General features: G+C 53.6%; 2 protein-coding genes across 4 annotated transcripts; one reads left to right on the top strand and one right to left on the bottom strand.

Moving 5' to 3' along the window:
* Nucleotides 1-234: 234 nt before the first annotated feature.
* SENP1 (SUMO specific peptidase 1) lies at nt 235-11,090 on the bottom strand. 2 transcript variants are annotated; one of them, XM_074530884.1, is made up of 16 exons: nt 10,202-11,090; nt 9,473-9,545; nt 9,266-9,377; nt 8,660-8,795; nt 8,190-8,293; nt 7,704-7,939; nt 7,303-7,357; nt 7,109-7,147; nt 6,916-7,000; nt 6,415-6,567; nt 5,794-5,925; nt 5,128-5,331; nt 4,327-4,406; nt 3,834-3,918; nt 3,431-3,526; nt 235-2,802 (listed from the first exon to the last, which is right to left on the bottom strand). In XM_074530884.1, the coding sequence occupies exons 1-16, from the start codon at nt 10,274-10,276 to the stop codon at nt 2,740-2,742; spliced, it is 1,728 nt and encodes a 575-aa protein (XP_074386985.1). In that variant the 5' UTR covers nt 10,277-11,090; the 3' UTR covers nt 235-2,739. The 2 variants fall into 2 exon arrangements, with proteins under 2 accessions (XP_074386985.1, XP_074386986.1); XM_074530885.1 differs by having other exon boundaries at nt 9,266-9,362.
* A 128-nt stretch (nt 11,091-11,218) lies between these two features.
* Nucleotides 11,219-20,248, top strand: PFKM (phosphofructokinase, muscle). Of its 2 annotated transcripts, none has more exons than XM_074530881.1 (23): nt 11,219-11,408; nt 12,490-12,588; nt 13,372-13,445; nt 13,538-13,615; nt 14,121-14,310; nt 14,989-15,154; nt 15,232-15,276; nt 15,361-15,469; nt 15,559-15,654; nt 15,744-15,836; nt 15,932-16,057; nt 16,325-16,389; nt 16,472-16,535; nt 16,656-16,802; nt 17,385-17,455; nt 17,544-17,631; nt 17,897-18,049; nt 18,446-18,610; nt 18,712-18,773; nt 18,974-19,085; nt 19,193-19,292; nt 19,683-19,788; nt 19,891-20,248. In XM_074530881.1, exons 1-23 carry the CDS (start codon nt 11,279-11,281, stop codon nt 20,036-20,038), a joined length of 2,487 nt encoding a protein of 828 aa, XP_074386982.1. In that variant the 5' UTR covers nt 11,219-11,278; the 3' UTR covers nt 20,039-20,248. The 2 variants fall into 2 exon arrangements, with proteins under 2 accessions (XP_074386982.1, XP_074386984.1); XM_074530883.1 differs by lacking the exon at nt 11,219-11,408 and adding an exon at nt 11,514-11,684.
* The last annotated feature ends 95 nt before the right edge of the window (nt 20,249-20,343 follow it).

Raw genomic sequence — 20,343 nt, 5'->3', positions numbered from 1 at the left:
CCCCAAAAGCCACGGGGACAAAGACGCCCCTGTGTCCCAGAACCGGAAAAATCCCAAAAAATAAATAAATCCAGGGGGAAAAAAAATTTAAAAACCACCAAAAACACCCAAAATCCCAAAAAACCCCCAACCTTAAAAGAGATTTTTGATGAGGGCTGGGCTAAGGGTCCCAGGGTTTGAAGGGAGATCAGGTTTGGGGATTTTTTTTTTTGATTTTTGGGCATTGTTTTGGGGTGTGGGTTTTTTTTTTTTTTTGCTTTTGGGCAAAACCAGAAAAAGAAGCCCAGCAGGGCTGTGGGTTAATTAATTAATTAATGAGGGCTCAAGCCTGTGGGGGATTAATGGGGTCGGGGTTGTTAGGAGGAATTAGGATCAGGAGGCTCCTGGAGTGTGAGGACCCTGCCCCAGCTTAGGGTTAAAAATGGCCCCCAATTACCCCAAGTCATCCCAAAATTGGGGTTTGGGGGGAGCAGCCCTGACCCGGAGGGTTTGGGGTGAAAAATAACCCCAAATTACCCCAAAATTACCTTTAAAGTTTCCCCAAAATGACCCCAAAATAGGGGTTTGGACGGTTAAAGGACCCTGCTTGGGGTTTGGGATTAAAAATGCCCCAAAATTACCCAAATATGACCCCAAAATGACCAAATAGGGGTTTGAGGGGTGGTGTTGGGGGGGTAGCTCAGACCTGGCTGGTGTTTTGGGGTAAAAAATGACCTAAAATGACCCAAAGTGACCCAAAATTGAGGGCTTTGAGGGGCAGCTATGAACTCTGGGGTCTCCCAGCTCAGAATTTGGAGTCCCAGCCCTGAATTATGGAGAATCTTTCTCAGACTTTGGGGCATTTTTCCTGCATTTGTGTCTAATTGGTTTTGGGGGCATCTTTTTGTGGTTGGGGCATTTTCCCTAGATTTTGGGGCATTTCCTGGGATTTTGGGTCATTTTCCCGCATTTCAGGGTGCCTTGCCCAGGCAGCATGGGGGGGAATGGGGGCTCCATGTCCCAGACTTTTTTGGGATCCTGGGATTCCCGGGAAAGATGAGCTCTGCCAGGCCCAACCACGGCCCTACAAAGGGAGCTTTTATCCAAATCCCGGCTTTTTCTGGGAATTTTTGTAAAAATAGCAGTGGATCCAGCGGGGGGGTGGGCAGGCGAGTGAAAGGACCTTTGTCACCTGGATGGGGGGGAGGGAATTCCAGGTGAGATTTGAGGGGGCTCCCGGGGAATTTGGGGTAATTTTCTGATGGATTTTGGGGAATCTACATCAGATTTGGGGCATCTTGCATGGATTTTGGGGCATTCCCTCTGATTGTGGGTCATTTTCCCTGAGTTTTGAAAGATTTTCCCTGGATTAGGGGGAATTTTTCCCAAGTTTTGGGGCACCTTCTCTGATTTCTTCAGCTGAGGAGGAACCCCAAACCCTTTTCCAGAGATTCCCACTGTGAACAGGAATGGAGACAGATAAATAAATGTACAACTGCATCTGAACGTCACCTAGCACATGAGGAGTTGGCAAAAAAAAAATTTAAATTTATCGCACATTTATAAACTCATAATTAAAATGTGTTCTTATCTAGCACAAAAAGCAGGAAAATTCCTCAATTCCAGTTTTTTTTTTTCAGATCTTTAATTTCAATAAAAGATAAAAAAAGTAGGAAATGAATCTGGTATAAAACATGGGAGGGAATTTGGGATCCAAAGGGACACGAAGGGATGGGAAAAACCAGGAAAAGAGGCTCCAAAAATTTGGGAATTTGGTACAAAACTTCATCTCCCAGCTCGGGAAAAATAGAAAAAATTCCCAGCTCCTGCAGGAGAGGGAAAATACAAAAACTTGGGATTTTCCCCCACTCTTCTTATTAAAAATCATCTTTTCCACCAGGAAGAGCAAATCCAGAGGCTTGGGAAGGACCAAAACATTTGGGAATAAATTAATCCAGGGAAAGGGGTGGGCAAAGCTCCCCAAATAAATCCTGGCATTGTTTGGGAAAAATGGAAGGAATTCCAGGATTTTGGGGTTTTTCCCATGGCTCTGCAGTTCCTGCAATTTGGGAGGATTTCTTCATGGAAAACGTGGGAAAAGCAACTGGAAAAAGCAACAGGAGCTGCTGGGATGAAGCAGCCTGAAAGGGAAAGGAAAATTCCCAAAAATTCACCAAAAATCCCAGATTTTGCTCAGGTTTTGGGATTTTTCCCTTGGAAAAGCAAAGTTTGGGTGTAAAGCCAGAGGAATTCTGGCATTCCAAAGCTTAATCCTGGAAAAATCACCCTAAAGTGAGAATTTGGGAAGAAAAAACAGGATTTAAGCAGGAATTATTCCCAGGGATTCCAATCCAAGTTTTCCTGTGGATAAAATACACAAACTTTAGGAATGAGGTGGAAAAAATGGGAATGATCCCCAAAAATTCCCTCCAGAACCAAACCTTTCCCCTGCTTTTCCCAAATCCAGATTTTCCCAACACAAATCCACGGAGGCTCCTCCCTTTTCCCGAAAATCCAGCTCCAAAATTCCCAAATTTCCCCATCCCAGCAGATGGAAAAGCGGGAAAATCCATCCTGGAATCACAAAAAAGAGGGAAAGAAACTTCAAAAAATTCCCAGCTGTGCTTCCAAACTTTTCTATTCCCCCAAATCTGGGGGGGTTTTGGGAGGAGCAGGACCCGGAGTTCCTTGGCTGCGTCCCCAGGAGAATCCTGGGATTCTTCTGATCCAAATCTTTGGAATTTCAGAATTTTTCTGGCATCAGAGGAGCTTCCTGTGCAGGATTTCCCAGGCCATCCTCTTCCTGAAGTAGGGCATGTGTTGCTTTGGGAATTTTGGGGGAGAAAATAGGAAAAAATGGGAATTTTGGTCAGGTTTGCTCATCCAGGGGCAGATTCAGGCTTTTTTTCCCCCATGGAAAATAATGGAAAAGGGGGAAATTTGGGGCTTTGGGGTTGTGGGAATGGGGGGAAAAAATGGGAATTTCTGGGGATTCAGGCAAAAAATGGGGGAATTTATCCCAGATTTTGCTGGGATTTTGGCGAGTTTGGGGTTTTCCTGGCCCTGGGGTTCTGGGACCTGAGGGAATTTCGGAGTGCTGGGATCTGGAAATGCTGGAGGAGGGAAGTGGGATATTCCTGGAGGTTGGGAATTACCCAGGAATTCCTTGGAATTTTGGGGAGGAATGGGGAATTTGTCTCAGATTTTGGGGGGAATATTTGGGATTTTCCCTGGCACTGGGGCTTGGGAGCTTTTTCCAGGGACTTGGGGACAATTCCATGGAAGGGGGGAGGGTGGCTAGGAATGGGAAATTGGGTGGGGATTCCTTGGATCGGATGAGGAATACTGGAATTTCCCCCAAATTCCGCTGGAATTTTGGGATTTTTCCTGGCCCTGGCGGTTTGCAGGATGGGATTTGTGGAATTTATTTCATTTGCAGCCCCTGGGGTACCTGGGTGAAGTTGATGGGTTTGTCCTTGGAGATGCACTCGGCATAGCGGCAGGCGAACATCCCGCAGTCGCTGCCGTTCATCTGCTGCGGGATCTCCTGGGGACAAAACAGCAATCGACATTCCCAAATTCCCGCATCCCCCCCGTCCCTCAGCCCCCAAGCACCCAAGGCCAGGAAAAGCCCCAAAATCCCAGTGAAATCTGGAGGAAGGTCCCAGAATTCCGGAATGTTTTGCATTCCCACCTTGCCCAAATCCCACCCAAACCCTTCCCCTGTGGAAAATTTCCTCTTCCAAGGTTTGGGATTTGTTCCCTCCTTTTCTTCCCTGAGGGAAAAGGGGCCCAAAAAGGGCTGGGAATCCAAGGAAATGCTGAATTCTTTGGGAATCCTGGGCTGTCCAAACCTGGCTCTTCTTGCTCAGCAGGGCCCATCCGTTGGTGTCAAATTCCTTCCTTTTCTTATCCAAACTTTCCTGTTTCAGGTACTGCCTGTGGGAAAAGGATCAGGAAAAGCTGGAATTCATGGGAAAATGGCAATTCTGAGGTTCTGCTCTGTCTGGCTGTTCCCTAAGGGATTCAGGGTTGGGATTCACAAATCAATTACCCCCAAAAATCTAAAATTGGATCAGGAGAGGCTGAAATCCCATGGGAAGAAACAGGGAGAGAATTCCAGGGAAGAGAAGGAATTTTTCATGTCCTAGCAGAGGAGAATGAGCCTTAAAAAGGGAGCAAAAATGACCCTAAAGGAGCCTCCAAAAAATGACCCTAAAGGGACCTAAGAATGACCCTCAAAAGGCTCAAAAATGACCCCCAAAAAGCCCCAAAATGGGTAAAGTTGATGTTTCAAAGGCTGGGGAAGCAGGAGTGGGATTTTGCCAGGGAAGGGATTTTACTCACAGCAGGATCCTGCAGGCCTCACTGTTGATCCCTCCCATGGAATCGTAGTAGGTGATGGTTTTTTTCCTGAAATCCACGACCTGCACAGAGAAAAATTCCTTAAAATGGGAAAAAAAATCAGGAATGCTTTTCTTGCAAAAACAATGTAGGGTACCTCACACCACAGGAGGATTTCCCCCCAGAAATCCCCGTTTCCTGCTGTGTTTTTAATCCCTGAATGTCTAAATGAGCCATTATTATTATTATTATCATCATCATCATTATCATCATCATTATCATTCCTCCCAAGGGTTTACAACAATTTTGCCCCATTTCTCAAGGCCCAGATTTAGGTGATTTTCAGTGTTTTCCCTCCCCATTCCCATGCCATTTTTGCTGGAAATTACCTCTTTTCCATGGAATTAATTAACAATTCAAGCAGGAATTAATAAATTAAGGAGGCTTTTGCTAAAGGAGCTGAAAATCCCTGCAGGATCCCAGGAGCCAAGGCAGGGGATGGGACAAAGGAAGGGGAAAAGCGAAATATCTGTGGCCTAAATCTCTTTAACAAGATCCTGTGGCACCAGTTGGTGGGAACGGGGAAATCAGATCTTCCCAAGGGAATAAATTTCCTAAAATGACCTCCAGCCTGAATTTAAGGACTAAAAACCCCACAAAAAGCTGCTCCTACCTTTGTATTTCCCTTTAAACTCAGATTTGAGACACAAACGCAATTTTTTCCTGTCTGCATCACCCAAAACCAACAAAATTTGGGCCCTAAATCCCAAACTGAAGATTTTTTGGGATAATTCAAGCACTCACAGCCAGGCACCAGTGCACTCCCAGGTGGATGGGCACCAGGAGCAGATCCACAGAGAAAATATCCACTTTTTTTGTCCATCTTTTCACAGCTTGGTACCCTGCAGTCTTTAATTTGGTGAAGAAAAAGGTGTTGAAGGCGTGGACTGCAGGCAAATCCTTGTCCTTGCTCCTCTCCATCAGCAAATTCATGTAGAAATTTATAATCTGGAGGGAAAAAAAGGGAAAACAGGGTTTTTGATTTCTTTAGTAGATTTTTATTTATTTTATTATGGTGTTTGGATTTGTGGCCCTGTGTAAAGTTAGGGAATAAACCCCCACAAAGGAGGATTTGCATTAAAACCTTCAAAAAACCCAGGTGAGTTTGCAGTAGCTCCATTGTAGTAAAACATTCCAGAGAAAACTCAAGGATTTTTAGGAATTTGCCTTTATTTAGGTCGGAATTTAAGATTTACTTACTGTTTCCCTGGTTCACACCAATCCCATCCTCCCACTATCATTAATTCCCCACATAAATTCAATTATTTTTATTTTGTGCAGCTTCCCCCATAGATTTATCAGTCCAGGGTGGAATCCCAACCCACAAACCCCCTCCCAGCACCCACCCAATCATTTTCCCCTCCCAAGCTGCTGGAAATGGGTAGGAAATGGGAACTGTTGGGCTCTCACCTCGTCGTTGAGCCAGTTGAGGTTGTTGAGGGTCTGGATGTCCTTCCTGGTGATGGTCAGGCGGAAAGCCTCGCTCAGCACCTCATCCTGGTTCCCTCCTCGGAAAAGGCTCTTGATTTCCTTCTCCATTTCCTGGGGAAAGGGAAGGTGGAATTCCTGCTTTTCCTGACCCCAAATAACCAAAGGTTTAATGCCCAATAGTCCCTTAAGCCATGAATTCACCAGGAGGAGGGTGCAGGGCTCCATCCCCGTGCCCAAACCCCAGGAGTTCCCTGAAGCTAATTCTCTGAACTGACCCCAAATCCCTAAATCCCAGGAATTCCCTGAACTGATCTACCTCAGGTGAGGTAGAATTCCTGCTTTTTCTGCCCCAAATCCCCAAGGGTTTAATACCAAACGCATTCTTGAGCCATAAATTCACTGGGAAGAGGGCACAGGGCTCCATCCCTGTCCCCAAATCCCAGAAATTCCCTGAACTGAGTTCTATCTGAGGAAGAACTTTTCCTGTCCCCAAATCCCCAGGGCTTGAACACCAAACTGATTCTTGAGCCATAAATTCACCCTGAGGAGGGCTCAGGCCCCCATCCCTGTGCCCAGAGCCCCCTGCGGGGCAGCCCCAACCTCGGTGATCTCGGGGAAGTCGTCGTCGCCCTGGCCAGGCCGGGCGCGCTCCAGCCCCTCGGGCCCCACGGCCACCGGGATCTCCTTCTCCAGGGGCACGCGCAGGTGCAGATCCACCAGGTCCTGCACCGAGCGCTCCTGCTCCTGCAGCCGCTGTGGGGGGACAGAGAGGGAAAAGGAGGGGTTGGGATTGATGAAACTGGGATAAACCTCCAGGATTATGGAATTAAACCTTTACAGAGACACCCAGGCCTGTCCCCTGTGCCACATCTGCATTTTTTCCCCATTTCCCTGGATTCTGACTCCTTTTCCAAGCCCTGACCACCCTCCCAGTGACAAAATTTCCTGTAGTTTCCAATGTGAGACGATATTCTCTCTTTTCCTTGCTGTTTATCCCAGGATTGAGAAGAACAAAGGCCTAAAAAAAGTTGATTTTTCCTGTTTTCCAACTGTTTTTCCCCAATTGTCCCAGTCCGGGGTATTTTTCTGTGTAATTCTCACCTGGCTCTGGAGCTGCAGGGCCAGAGCTTTCTGCTCCTCTATTTGCCTCCACCTCTCTCTGGCTCGGGAATCATAGACACTGGTCCTAGAAAAAACAAAAAATTCATGGACAAATTCATTAAAAAAAAAATCAGGATTTTGGTTTTTCCACCCCAAAAATCCCAGGAAAAGCCAGCAGGGAAAAGTAACTCACAGCTCTTTGATCCATAGCTCAGCCTGGAAAAAGGGGAGGCTGAAAAGAGAGAAAAAGGAGGGTTGGAAATTACCAAAAATACTGGAATTACCCCAGAATTCCCTCCTTTCCCAAATTCTCACCCTGTCCCTCTTCATTGTCACCTCCCCGTGTCCCTAAAAATCCCCAAAATACCCCCATTTCGCACCCCTTACCTTGGAGCTGGAGTTCTGGAATCCTTGACCTTGAGCAAAATGACAGAATCTGACCCTAAAAATGGGAAAAATTCCTGGATTTCTGTCCTCCTTGATTCCTACTCCAAATATCTCCCAATCCTGAATAAATACCCCAGACTGGCCACAGAATTTAAATCCCTTTCCCAGAGTTTGGGGTTATTTGGGATTTGGTTTCATTTTTTTGGGGATTTGGGGGATTTTGGGGGGTATTTTCTTTGGGACTTTCTTGAGAAGTTTTTAGGGATTTTTTTTTTTTTTGGTTAATTTCAGATTTTTTGGGGGTTTTATTTGTGGTCTTGTTTTATTTAAGATTTTGGTGGTTTTGTTTGAGATTTTGGTGGTTTTGGGGTTATATTTCTGGAATTCTCAGGAATCTTTACCTTCACTCTGTGCCTCAGCTCCTGGCTCCTCCTCCCGCTGGTGCGGAGCCGCAGAATTCCGGGGCTGGAACTCCCCAGGAAACCCTGGAGAGGGGCCCAGGGGAGGATTTTGGGAATTCTGGGGTGGCTCTGGGGAATGTGGAACAGGAGCTGGAATTTTGTGAATTTCTGGTGCCTCAGGATCATCCCTGGGAGCCTCCTGGGACAGGGAGGGGCCGGAACGGGGACAGCGGGAGCTGCAAAAAAATAATCAAAACATCCAGTTAGGGAAATTCCTGGAAAAAGACTGGAAATTTGAAATTTGGGGAGAAGATTTAGGATTTTTCTGGGGGGTTAGGAGAGAGGTTTTGAAGTTGGGGTTTGGGCAGGGTCTCTGATGATTTTCAGGGATTTGCAGAGGGTTTTTTGGGATTCGAGCAGGGATTTTGAGGTTCTTTGGGATCTGGGGCAGGTTTTCAGGGATTTTTTGGGATGCTTCTGACTCACAGGTGGAAGGGCAGCAGCGGGGAGGGTTTGCAGCTGGAGAACCTCTTCCCAGTCACCATCTGCAGCAGCTGCCGGTAAATCTCCCGCTCCTCCTCCCGCACCGTCTGCAGGCAAAGAGCACAGAAAAAACTCCTCTCAAAACCCTGGAATTCACTGATCCCAGGGATTCCCCCCAAATTCAGGGATCTGATGGAATCCCACAAAGGCAATGCTGAGAAAAACTCCCAAAAAAATGGGATTTAGGGCTGGAAAACCCCAGGAATTTGGTGTTTAACCCCAGATGTGCCCCCAGCTCTGCCGGAACACCCCAACCCCACAAACCTCTGGGATTTCTCAGGATTTCCATTCCCAGCCTTGCCGGAACACCCCAACCCCACATACCCCAGGGCTTCCCAGCCCCACAAACCCCACAAACCCCTGGGATTCCCAGCCCCGCAAACCCCCGGGATGCCCCAGGGTTTCTCCGTCACCTCCTCGGCCGCGCTCAGGAAGCGGCGCGGGGCCTTCTTGGGGCTGCGGCGGCTCCAGGAGGGGCTCGGGGCTGGCTTCAGGGGGAAGGAGGCTCCATGGAGGGCGGATTTTGCCCCAAAAGTGCTGGGGTTCCCGCTGGAAGGAGGGAAAAACACCGCAGGTTTGTTGTAAATCCTGAAAATTGGTTTAAAATCCCGAAAAAAATCACAAAAGGTTGCATGGAAGGAGAAATGAAAGGGCCCAAATTCCAAATAAAGCCCCAAAAAATCCCACAAATTAAAAAAAAAACCATAATCCTCAAACCCCCCAATTAAATTGCCCAAATCCCCCTACTACAAAATCCCAAATAACATTTAAAAAAACCAAGAATCCCAATCCCCACCAAAAAAATCTCAAAAAATCCTTCCCCAAATAACCAAAATCCCAAATTAAACCCACCAAAAAATCCCCCAAAAAAGAAATTAAAACCTTCAAAAAATCCCAAAAATAAAACCCCCTCAAAAAATCTTCTAATCACTGTCAAATCATCAAAACTCCAAAATCCCAACTAAAATCCCCCAAAAGTATCAACCAAAACCTGGAAATCTGAGATCTGCGGCACCCACCTGGAATTTTTACGGGTCTCCAGGAAGGAGCCTCGGCTACCCCTGGGCTTGGAGCTCCTCCACTGCCCGTTGGCTCCTGGGAATCTCTCAGGAATTTCTGAGGGGAAAAGCACTGGGAGTTCCCAGAAAAACTCAAATTTCCCCTTCTCCAGGGGTTGTTTTTAGGGAAAACACCCCCAAAACCCAAATTCCAGAGGGAAAACTCACCTGGGGTGTAGCTGAGGGAGCAGGAGGAGTTCCCAGCAGGGCAGGAGAAGCTGCTGAGTTTGGGGAGGAAAAACTGGGAGGAAAAAAAAATGGGGAAAATTCCAATATTTTGCTTAGAAGTGGGAAAATACCAGGAAAGAATCCAGGAAAAATACAGGGGAAAGGGAAGGGTGTTCCCAGGGCTGGTTGGGAATGGTGGCAGGACTTCACAATTCCCAAAATTCACAATTCCTAAAATTAATAATTCTCCAAGTTTACAATTCCTAAGGTTTGCAATTCCTACCCATCACAGCTCCCCAAACTCCCCAAATTCCCAACTTCTAAAGGTTACAACTCCCATATTTTGTGGAGCGAATTTATGGAGCAGCAAGAACCCAAAAACTGCTGGCAAAATCCTGAATTTCGCAGCTCTGGACCCGCGGTGGGTCCCACACTTGGGCTCCCCATTCCCGGCACATTCCAGGCGGAATTCCCACGCCGGGAACCGGGAATTCCCAAAAACGGGATTGGGATTTGACTTCTGCGGTTTCCAGGCTGCGTTTCCCCAGAGAAACCGCGGCTGGAAGTGCCCTAGGATTCCCTGGGATGGGGGAATTGTCCCGAATATTCCGAAATCCGCTTCCCGCCCAAATCCCGCGGTGGTTCCGTGAGGGAAGGAGCTGCGGCGGCTCCGGCCCGGTGGAAACGGAGCCCGGGAACGCCCCGGCCCCGCGCCCCCCCGCTCCGCACCTTGCTCTCGGCGCCGAAACCCTTGAAGGCCGGGCCGGGCCGGGCCCGCGCCGCCTCCCGGGCCTCCATCCTCATGGAGGGCAACGCCGCCGCCTCGGCCCTGGGCAGCGGCCGGACCGGGCACGGGAAAAGGCCCAGTGGTGGCGGAGTCGGGTGTGAAGGCAACGGGAGAGGGAAGAGCTCGGTCCGGGAGCGGAGCAGGGTCCGGAGCCGCCGCCGCTTCTCTTGCCTCAGCCGGCCCGGCCGCCGCACCGGAAGCGGAAATGGAACCGGAAGCCTCCCGAGCGCGCGCGGCTCTCCCGGACTCCGCGGCGGCAGCGAGGGGGAAGCAGCGGAAGCGGAAGTGAGCGGCGGCAGCCCTGCCAGAAGTGCTGCCGCCAGAGCAGGGGAGGGAGCCGCGATTTGCTGGAAGCGGAGAGCGCCCCCTGGCGGCTGGGAGGTCCAGGGGGGCAGCCGGAAAGGAGGGGCCACCCTGGACGGGGGGGCTGACCCTATAGGGGTCCCTCTGTGGTGGGGGTCACTCTGTGGGAGCTGTGACCCTATAGAGGGTCATTCTCTGGGGGCTGTGACCATATGGAGGGTTCGCTCTGTGTGAGTCCCTACCACCGATCCCATCACAGTCGATCCCGTTACAGCTGATCCCATTCCAAGTTTGTCCCTATGGTCAGTCCTGTTACAGCTGGTCCCTACATCCAATACTGTTACAGCCTATCCCATAATAGCCGATCCCATTACAGTCAATCCCACAGCAGCTGGACCCTACGGCCGATCCCATTATAGCTGATCCCATAACCGGCGATTCCATAACGGGCGATCCCATTACAGCCGATCCCGTTACAGCCGATCCCGTTACAGCCGATCCCATTACACCGATCCCGTCACCCCGATCCCTTTACAGCGACCCCGTCACAGCCGATCCCGTTACACCGATCCCGTTACCCTGATCCCCTAATGGGCGATCCCATTACAGCCGATCCCTCCACCCCGATCCCATTACAGCGCTCCCCGCGGCCAATCCCCGGTCCCAGCCCGTGTCCCTGCGCTGTCCCCAGGCCATGGTAGCGCTGTGCCCGGGCCATGGTGGCGGTCCCGGTGGCCCCGGCTCTGTCTCGGTTCGCGGCCCCGGCCGCGCTCTCCGTGGCCGCGCTCCTCCTCCTCCTCCTGCTGTCCTTCCTCCCGCCCGGGCCGGGCCGGCGGCGCTCCGCAGGTCAGTGCTCCCGGTGGGCAGCGGGACTGGCGCCACTAACGGCCCCGGGAGGGCACCGGTAACGCCCGCGGACCGGCACCGGTAACGCCCTCGGACCGGGACCGGGAGCGAACCGGAGCCGGGAGAGGCAGCGGCAGGGAACGGGGACTAGGAGCAGTAAGGAAAGCAGAGCAGATCCCACCGGGAACAGCGACCCGGGCCGGTAACGGCCCTGCACCGGGACCGGCAACGGCCCTGCACCGGGACCGGCGATGAACTGGAACCGGTTAGGGACAGGTACTGGAACCAGCAGGGAGCAGGAACTGGCACCAGTAACAGCCCCGCACCGGGACCGGCGGGGAGCTGGAACCGGGAGAGGTGGAGAATGGGGACTGGGACCAGTAAGGAAAGCAGTCTGGAACCAGTGGGGAGCGCAGAGTCCCACAGGGAACACAGACGGGGACTGGTAAGGATGGACTGGGACAAGTAAGGAGGATAAACTGGCACCAGTAAGGAGGGCAGACCAATAACTACAGGGAATAGAGACTGGGATGAACAGGGAATCCAGACTGGAACCAGTAAGGACAAACTGGGACCAGTAAGGACAAAGTGGCACCAGTAAGGACAAAGTGGCACCAGTAACGAGGACACAGCAGCTCCCACTGGGAACAGGGATTGGGACCAGTGAGGACAAACTGGCCCCGCTAAAGAGGGACTGGGACCATTAAGGAGAGCAGGGCAGGGAAAACAAACTGAGACCAGTAAGGACAGACTAGCACCAGTAAGAAGGACGGAGCAACTCCCAGAGGGAGTATGCACTGGGTCCAGTAAAGACAAACTGGGACCAGTAAGGAGAGGCTGGGACCGCTAAGGACAGCCTGGCCCCAGTAGGGAATCGAGACTGGGACCGGTAACGAGCATTCCCAGTAAGGAGTTCCCCCCACGCCCCCCCGGGCGGGAGTGTCCCGGCGGTGGCAGCGGGGCTGTCCCAGTGTCGCCGCGTTCCTCCCCAGGGTGCCACTCTGCGCTGGCAGCGTCACCCAGAGGGACAGAGCCGCCCGTCCCGCCTTGGGATTTGCCCGAATTTCCCGATTTTTTCCAGGCAGGAAAATGCCCCCGAGCCCCGCGGGACCCCAGCACACTGAGACCCTGGGGGTCGGCAAAGCCATCGCCGTCCTCACCTCCGGAGGGGACGCGCAGGGTAAGAGCACCTCAAAACCCCCGGGATCCAAAATCCCTTGAAATCCCCAGCCCGAAATCCCTGGAAATCCCCCCAAATTCCCCCGAATGTCTGCCCCCTCCTCCAAAACTCCGCAAATCCCCTGGGATCCCCAGAATCCCCGGGATCCCAAAGCCCCCCCCCCCCCAAATCCCCCTCCCCTAAAATTCCCCCTCCAAATCCCTAAAAATCCCCCCCCACCCCAAGTCCCTAAGCCCGCTCATTTGGAGGTAAAAATCAGGATTTTGATGCCACAACCATCAGGGTTTTCCCTGGACTGAGGTTCTGGGAATGACCTTGGTGGGGGTTTGGGGTCGGGTGGAGCTCGAGGGGTTTTGGGATAGCAGAGGGGAACAATGGTGACAAAATTCGGGCAGGGGACTCCAAGTGGGCACCAGTGGCACTTTGGCACTGAGCCAAAATAATCAGGATTGCCCAAAATTCCAAGGATTCATCCCCAGATTTGGGATTTTTCTGGGGGTCCCAAGGATGGGGGGTGGACAGACATGGGGGGGTGCCAGGCCATGGGGGCCCCCCCCGAGTGTCCCCTCCCCCCACCCCCGTGTTTGTCACCCATGTCAGGCGCTGCCACCAAAGGTCACCGGGGCAAAAATAACCCAGGCGGTGGCAGCTGCGAGGGGGGGGACAGGGGGGGTACGGGGGGGACAGATTGGAGGTGTCCACCGAGGGGTGGCAGCTGCAGGCAGGTGACAGGGTCTTGGGGAAGTCACCAAGGGGTGACAGGATGATGGCGGTGCCCCACAGGGATGAACGCGGCCGTGCGTGCCGTGGTGCGTGTGGGGATCTACACCGGGGCCAAAGTGTTCTTCGTGTGTGAGGTCAGTGTCAGCCCCAACCCCGAAATTCCACAGCCCCACCACAAAATTTGGGAAAAGGTGTCCTTGAACCACTGTCCGTTCTGTCCCCACAGGGCTACCAGGGGCTGGTGGACGGTGGTGACCACATCAGGGAGGCCACGTGGGAAAGTGTGTCCATGATGTTGCAGCTGGTGAGGGACACATGGACAGGGGGACAGTGGGGAATCACCTCCTGGGCTGGGGAGGCACTGGGCATGCTCCTCACTGGTCCCAGTTTGTCCCTCACTGGTTCCAGTCTGAGCCTGGGCTCAGCAGAAAATGACCCAGAAGCAGAGCTGGGATGGGGGGAGGGAGGGAAGGGTGGAAACAGGGAGGGACACAGGGACGGACATGGGGATGGGATGGGTGGATGGACACAGGGATGGACGTGGGGATGGGATGGATGGATGGATGGATGGATGGATGGATGGATGGATGGATGGATGGATGGAGGGATGGACATGAGGATGGGACAGAGATATGGACATGGGGATGAGATGGGTGGATGGACAGAGGGGTGGATGGACACAGGGATGGACATGGGGATGGGATGGATGGATGGACACACAGGGACAAATATGGGGATGGGATGGGTGGACAGACACAGGGATGGATAGCCAGCCCCAAGGCCAGCTGTGCCCCGCCGTCCCTCCCCAGGGTGGCACGGTGATTGGCAGCGCGCGCTGCCAGGATTTCCGCACGCGCGAGGGGCGGCTGCGCGCCGCGCGGAACCTGGTCAAGCGAGGCATCACCAACCTGTGTGTGATCGGCGGCGATGGCAGCCTCACCGGCGCCGACACCTTCCGCGCCGAGTGGGGCGGGCTCCTGGCAGAGCTGCTCAAAACCGGTATGGGGGGGACATCGGGGGAGCCCCGAAACCCCCCTGGGGTGAGGGAGAAGGGAGGGGGGCACAGGGAAAGGGTTGGGGTCAAAAGAGAAAGGTTTGGGTTCAAAAGCACACAAAAATTTGGGTTTTCACACATAATAATGTGGTGTTCTTCCCTAATTATGGAAGTTTAGGACACTTTTGCTCCCCAAGGGGACACTTTGGAGGAGGGCAGAGAGAGAACAGGGGGTGTGGAAAAGTTTGGTTTTGAATCAGGATGTGAAACTCAAAAATTGGGGTTTTTTCCATAATTTTGGAGGTTTGGGGCACTGTTGAAGATGTTTTAAAGGGGGACACAGAAGGAAAAAAGGGTGTGGTTAAAAAAAGCAGGGTGCGGCACTCAAAAATTTGAGGTTTTCCTTCAAAACAGAGATTTGTGGCACTGCTTCCCCCTAAGGGGACATTTTGGGGGGGTCCCACGTCAGGAAAGGAGGGTGTGGGAAGGTTTGTTGTTGCAGTGTGATATAAGTTTGTGATTCCAAAAAAACTTTGGCTCCAAAATCAAGGTGTCCTACACAAAAATACGGTGTTTTGTTACCCAAAGCTGAGTGTTTTTCCCCCAAACAATCCCTTTGACACCTCTACCCCCCAAGTGACCATCTGGGGATGGCGTCCCCCTCCTGCCCACCCTCTCCCCAGGTGGCATCACGGCAGAGGAGGCGCAGCGCTCGAGCCACCTGAACATCGTGGGCATGGTGGGCTCCATTGACAACGACTTCTGCGGCACTGACATGACCATCGGCACCGACTCGGCGCTGCACCGCATCATGGAGATCGTGGACGCCATCACCACCACAGCACAGAGGTGACAAGGACACTCTTGTTGTCCCCCAGCCCCCGGTGTTCCTGTTTCGGGTGGGTGACGCTTTCTTGTCCCCACAGCCACCAGAGGACTTTTGTGCTGGAGGTGATGGGGCGGCACTGCGGGTACGTTCTGGCACCTAGGAGGGGTTCTTGTCACCCCAAAAATTGGGGGAAGTGGCTCAAAAGCAGGTTTTGGCCCCATTTCAGGTACCTGGCGCTGATCACAGCCCTGGCCTGTGGTGCTGATTGGGTTTTCATCCCTGAGTCACCCCCTGAGGACGACTGGGAGGAGCACCTGTGCAGGAGGCTGACTGAGGTGGGAGGGAGGGATGGACATGGGGATGGAGGGATGGAGGGATGATCTCCCCCATCCCTATCCTTGTTGACACCCTGTGATCCCCCCAGACCCGTGATGGTGGCTCCAGGCTCAACATCATCATTGTGGCTGAGGGCGCCATCGACAAGCATGGCAAGGCCATCACCTCGGACGAGATCAAAGCTGTGAGTGGGGATGGGGGGACATGGGGGACATCCCCCTTTGCCCCCTCCCTTTTTGGGGCCAGTCCCAGAGCTCTCCTGTGTCCCTGCAGCTGGTGGTGAAACGTCTGGGGTACGACACCAGGGTGACCATCCTGGGCCATGTCCAGCGTGGGGGGACCCCCTCAGCCTTCGACCGCATCCTGGTGGGTACCTCCTTCCTCACCCTGGTCCCAAACAAAGGGACCTGGAGGTGACTTACAGCCCCCCTTGGGAGGTGACACCCCTGATGTCCCCTCAGGCCAGCAGGATGGGTGTGGAGGCTGTGATGGCGCTGCTTGAGGGGACACCAGAGACGCCGGCCTGCGTGGTCAGTCTGTCCGGCAACCAGGCCGTGCGCCTGCCCCTCATGGAATGTGTCCAGGTGGTGAGTGGGGATGGGGGGACGCTGGGAGTGGCCCCAGACCCAGTCTGGGTCCCTAAGATGGTTCCCATCCCTAAGATGTCCCCAAATCCTCCAGGGAGTGTCACCAAACCAGCCCCAGGGATGGATCCCACCCCAGGACACCCCATTCCACCCCAAACCCATCCAAAACACTCCAACCCTACCCAGGACACCCTGATCCCACCCCAGGACACCCCAATTCCACCCAGGAAACCCCAATCCCACCCCAATCCCCCTCTGTGCCCCCAGACTAAGGACGTCACCACAGCCATGAATGAAGGACGCTTTGAGGACGCGCTGAAGCTGCGGGGCCGGTGGGTGGCACCTCCATGTCCCTGTCCCTGAAACCCCAATGTCCTCAAACCGTCTCAAAACCCCAACTTCCCCGATTTTTAGGAGCTTTCAGAACAACTGGAATGTCTACAAGCTGCTGGCTCACATCCGCCCGCCTGCCACCAAGGTAGGGAGCACTGGGGAGGGGCCCGAGCTGGGACACCCCAATTTCATCCCAGGCACGGATACCACCCAATCCCACCCCAATCCAACCCCAACTCCCAGTGAGCCCTGTCCCTGTCCCCAGAGCGGGTACACGGTGGCCGTGATGAACGTGGGCGCTCCGGCCGCAGGGATGAACGCAGCCGTGCGGTCGACCGTGAGGATTGGCCTCATCCATGGGCACCGCATGCTCGCTGTGCACGACGGCTTCGAGGGGCTGGCCTTTGGCATGGTGAGGGTCCCAAGGGGAATGGGGTGGGAAAAGGGTCAGGAGAGGGACTGGGATGGGGAGATTCGCACAGGGAATAGGGCTTGGGATGGATTTGAGGGGCTGGCATTCGGGATAGTGAGGGTCCTATGGGGGAAAGGAGTTGGGATGGGGAGATCCCTGTGGGATGAAGGGGTGGCCAGGGCATGACGGATTTGAAGGGCTGGGTTTTGGAATGGGGAGATCCCAGTGAAAAGACAGGCCAGGAAAAGAGTTTGGGAAGTGCAGGATGGATTTGAGGGGTTGGATTTTGGGATGGGGAGATCCATGTGGGAGAAGGGCGCAAGAAAAGGACCTGGGAAGGGGCAGTTGTGGCACTGCAGGGATGGAGATTCCTCAGGATGGGGGTGTTTAATCCCTGTCCAAACCCCAGCCCTGCTATGGGTCTGATCTGCTGCTGTCCCCAAGCCAGGGGACATTGTGTGACCTTCTGAGAGGGCTGAGGGGACATTGTGTGAGCCCAGTGTCACTCTGAGAGGGCTGAGGGGGGCCATTGTGACCCCAGATCCTTCTCCCACCCCATTAAACCCCTGTTTCACCCCCCAGGTGGAAGAGATCGGCTGGAATACTGTGGGCAGCTGGACGGGGCTAGGAGGATCCAAACTAGGCACCAAGAGGTCACTCCCCACTGCATGTAGGGTCATTTGGGGTCCCTCTGGGGTCCCCCTCTGATCAGGCTCATCCCAAGGAGTCTCCCCTTCCCAGGACTCTGCCCAAGAAACATTTTGAGGAGATCAGCGCCAACATCAGCAAATTTGGGATTCATGGTCTTATCATCATTGGTGGCTTTGAGGTCAGTGCCGTGTGGGCAGGGTGTGGTCAGCAGGGTGGGGTCAGTGGGGCTTGGTCAGAGCATGGTTGGGGTGTGGCCAGGATGGGGTTAGAGAGGCATGGTTGGGGTGTGGCCAGGGTGGGGTCAGGGTCCCTCTGCCATCCCCCAGGCATTCACACAGGCAGCCTGGAGCTGGTGGAGGGCCAGGTCTGGTCAAGGTGTGGTCAGTGCCCCCACTGTTCCTCCCCTCTTTGCATTGTCCCCTGATGTTCCCATTGTCTCTCAGGCGTTCACAGGTGGCCTGGAGCTGGTGGAGGGCCGGGCACGCTTCGAGGAGCTCTGCATCCCCCTGTGCATCGTGCCCGCCACTGTCTCCAACAATGTCCCCGGCTCTGACTTCAGCATCGGCGCCGACACCGCCCTCAACACCATCACCACTGTGAGACCCCAGATACCTCCCCAAAATCCCCCTTGTCCCAAACACTACCACCCTGGTCGGACACCCCATCCTGTAGGCTCTGCTCCCAAACATCATCACCACAGTGAGAACCCAAATCCTGTATTCCATATCCCTCCTGATGCTAAACACCATCATCACAGTAAGATCCCAGTGGAAGTCTCAAATTCCCCTGATCCCAAAGCACTTCTCCTACCTCTATCAACTCTCTGAGACCCTGATGGAAATCCTCCAACTGCCCTGACATTAGACCCCTTTTCCTGACCCCAAATCCCACATTTCAGACATGTGACCTGATCAAGCAGTCTGCAGTGGGCACCCCAAATTCCCTGGGCCCTAAATCCCTTTTCCTGACCCCAAATCCTGTCCCCACTGCAGACGTGTGACCTGATAAAGCAGTCAGCTGCAGGCACTAAGCGCCGTGTGTTCATCATCGAGACCATGGGTGGCTTCTGTGGCTACCTGGCCACTATGGCTGGGCTGGCGGCCGGCGCCGACGCCGCCTACATCTTCGAAGAGCCCTTCAGCAGCCGTGACCTGCAGGTGGGGACAGTCTTGTCCCCAGTCCCCAGTGGCACCCGGGTGGTGTGGAATGAGTAGGTTCCCCACTGACCCCACTCCCACCTCCATTCCTGACCCCACAGGCCAATGTGGACCACCTGACGGAGAAGATGAAGACCACGGTGAAGAGGGGGCTTGTGCTCAGGTGGGTTCCAGCCTTGGGGGGACCTCATGGCACCCCCGTGGGGATTGGGTTTGGGATCAGGGGAACTGGGCTTTCACGGTGGTGATGGGCAAGGGATGGAAGATTTGGAGTCTCATTGTGGAGCTGCTGTTTCGGATCAGTGGAATTGTTTGGGATGGGGTGAACTGTGGGATTTGGGCCTGATCCTGTCCCTGGTGCAGGAATGAGCGTTGCAATGAGAACTACACCACAGATTTCATCTACAACCTCTACTGCGAGGAGGGCAAAGGGATTTTTGACTGCCGGAAAAACGTCCTGGGGCACATGCAGCAGGTGGGAAAGGGGTGAGGGTTTGGGAATTCCCCCAGGAACAGGATCGGTGTTCAGGGGATTGGGATTTGGGGGATTTCATTGGCTCATCCTGGATTCTCCTGGGGCAGGGAGGCAGCCCCACCCCCTTTGACCGTAATTTCGGCACCAAGATGGGCGCCAAGGCCGTGGCCTGGATCACCGGGAAGATCAAGGAGTGCTCCCGGCATGGTGGGTGCTGCTGGATGGGGGATCCCAAAGGGGCCCCAGAGTGACCCTACATTCCCAAACCATTCCCAAAAAGCCCTCCTGTGGATTCTGGGGGATGTTCCCCACTCCTGGATGATCCCAAACATTCCTAACCTCCCCTCCCATGTTTTTGAAAGGTCCCAAATATTCCCAACCTACCCTCCCATAGGTTTTACCCTCATGCAGCATCCCCAGCATTCCCAACCCCTGCTCCAGGAGGATCCCAAACATTCCCAACTTCCTGTCCCAGATGTTTTCCCATCCCTGAAGATTACCAAACATTCCCACCCTTCCCTCCCACATCCCTGGAGGATCCCAACCATTCCCAACTCGCCTCCAGGAGGTTCCCCACCATTCCTGTGTTCCTCCCAGGCCGGATCTTTGCCAACACGGCGGACTCGGCGTGCCTGCTGGGGATGCGCAAGCGCAGCCTGGTGTTCCAGCCCATCGCTGAGCTGCGCCAGCAGACGGATTTCGAGTGCGTCTCCCTCCCTGTCCCTCCCTTCCCCACCCTTGGAAAGTGGGACAAAGCCTGGGATCCCTCCCCAGGGATATCCCCAGTCTGTCCCTGTCCCCTCAGGCACCGCATCCCCAAGGAGCAGTGGTGGCTGAAGCTGCGGCCCATCCTCAAAATCCTGGCCAAGTACAACATCGAGCTAGACACGTCTGAGACGGCGCACCTGGAGCACCTGACCCGCAAGGTCCTGGTCCCCGAGGCCACCCTGTGACAGGGACAGCAGCCACTGCCAGCCTGAGAAACCCCAAAAATCCCCTTTTCTCACAGTGTCCTGGGGCTTTTCAGGGATTTTATGGGATTTTGAGAAGGGGTCCCCAAGCGGTATCAGGATAAATTGAGGATGGATGGTGGAGGTTGAGGTTTTTAGGGTTAAAAGTCATAAAGTGGAGATGTTTCAATAAATTCAGTGCTTGTCCAAGTGCTCCAGGTGTCTGTGAATCCATGGAAAGGCAAACCTGGACCCCACTGACACCAAATCCCTCCTCATCCTCAGGATTTCCCTGCCCAGCATAACAC

Source organism: Zonotrichia albicollis, chromosome 33 (assembly GCF_047830755.1).
Source record: "Zonotrichia albicollis isolate bZonAlb1 chromosome 33, bZonAlb1.hap1, whole genome shotgun sequence".
Taxonomy (NCBI): Eukaryota; Metazoa; Chordata; class Aves; order Passeriformes; family Passerellidae; genus Zonotrichia; species Zonotrichia albicollis.
This window is presented reverse-complemented; position numbering and strand designations above follow the sequence as displayed.

Bases quoted from the DNA above. Each gene is read 5' to 3' on its own strand.
- PFKM (XM_074530881.1), top strand. From the start codon at position 11,279: ATGGTGGCGGTCCCGGTGGCCCCGGCTCTGTCTCGGTTCGCGGCCCCG. The intron at 16,536-16,655 runs GTAGGGAGCACT...CCCTGTCCCCAG, and splicing joins TCCGCCCGCCTGCCACCAAG to AGCGGGTACACGGTGGCCGT. The intron at 19,293-19,682 runs GTGGGTGCTGCT...TGTTCCTCCCAG, and splicing joins CAAGGAGTGCTCCCGGCATG to GCCGGATCTTTGCCAACACG.
- SENP1 (XM_074530884.1), bottom strand. From the start codon at position 10,276: ATGAGGATGGAGGCCCGGGAGGCGGCGCGGGCCCGGCCCGGCCCGGCC. The intron at 8,796-9,265 runs GTGGGTGCCGCA...CCCTCCTTCCAG, and splicing joins GAGACCCGTAAAAATTCCAG to CGGGAACCCCAGCACTTTTG. The intron at 7,001-7,108 runs GTGAGTTACTTT...TGTTTTTTCTAG, and splicing joins GAGCTATGGATCAAAGAGCT to GACCAGTGTCTATGATTCCC.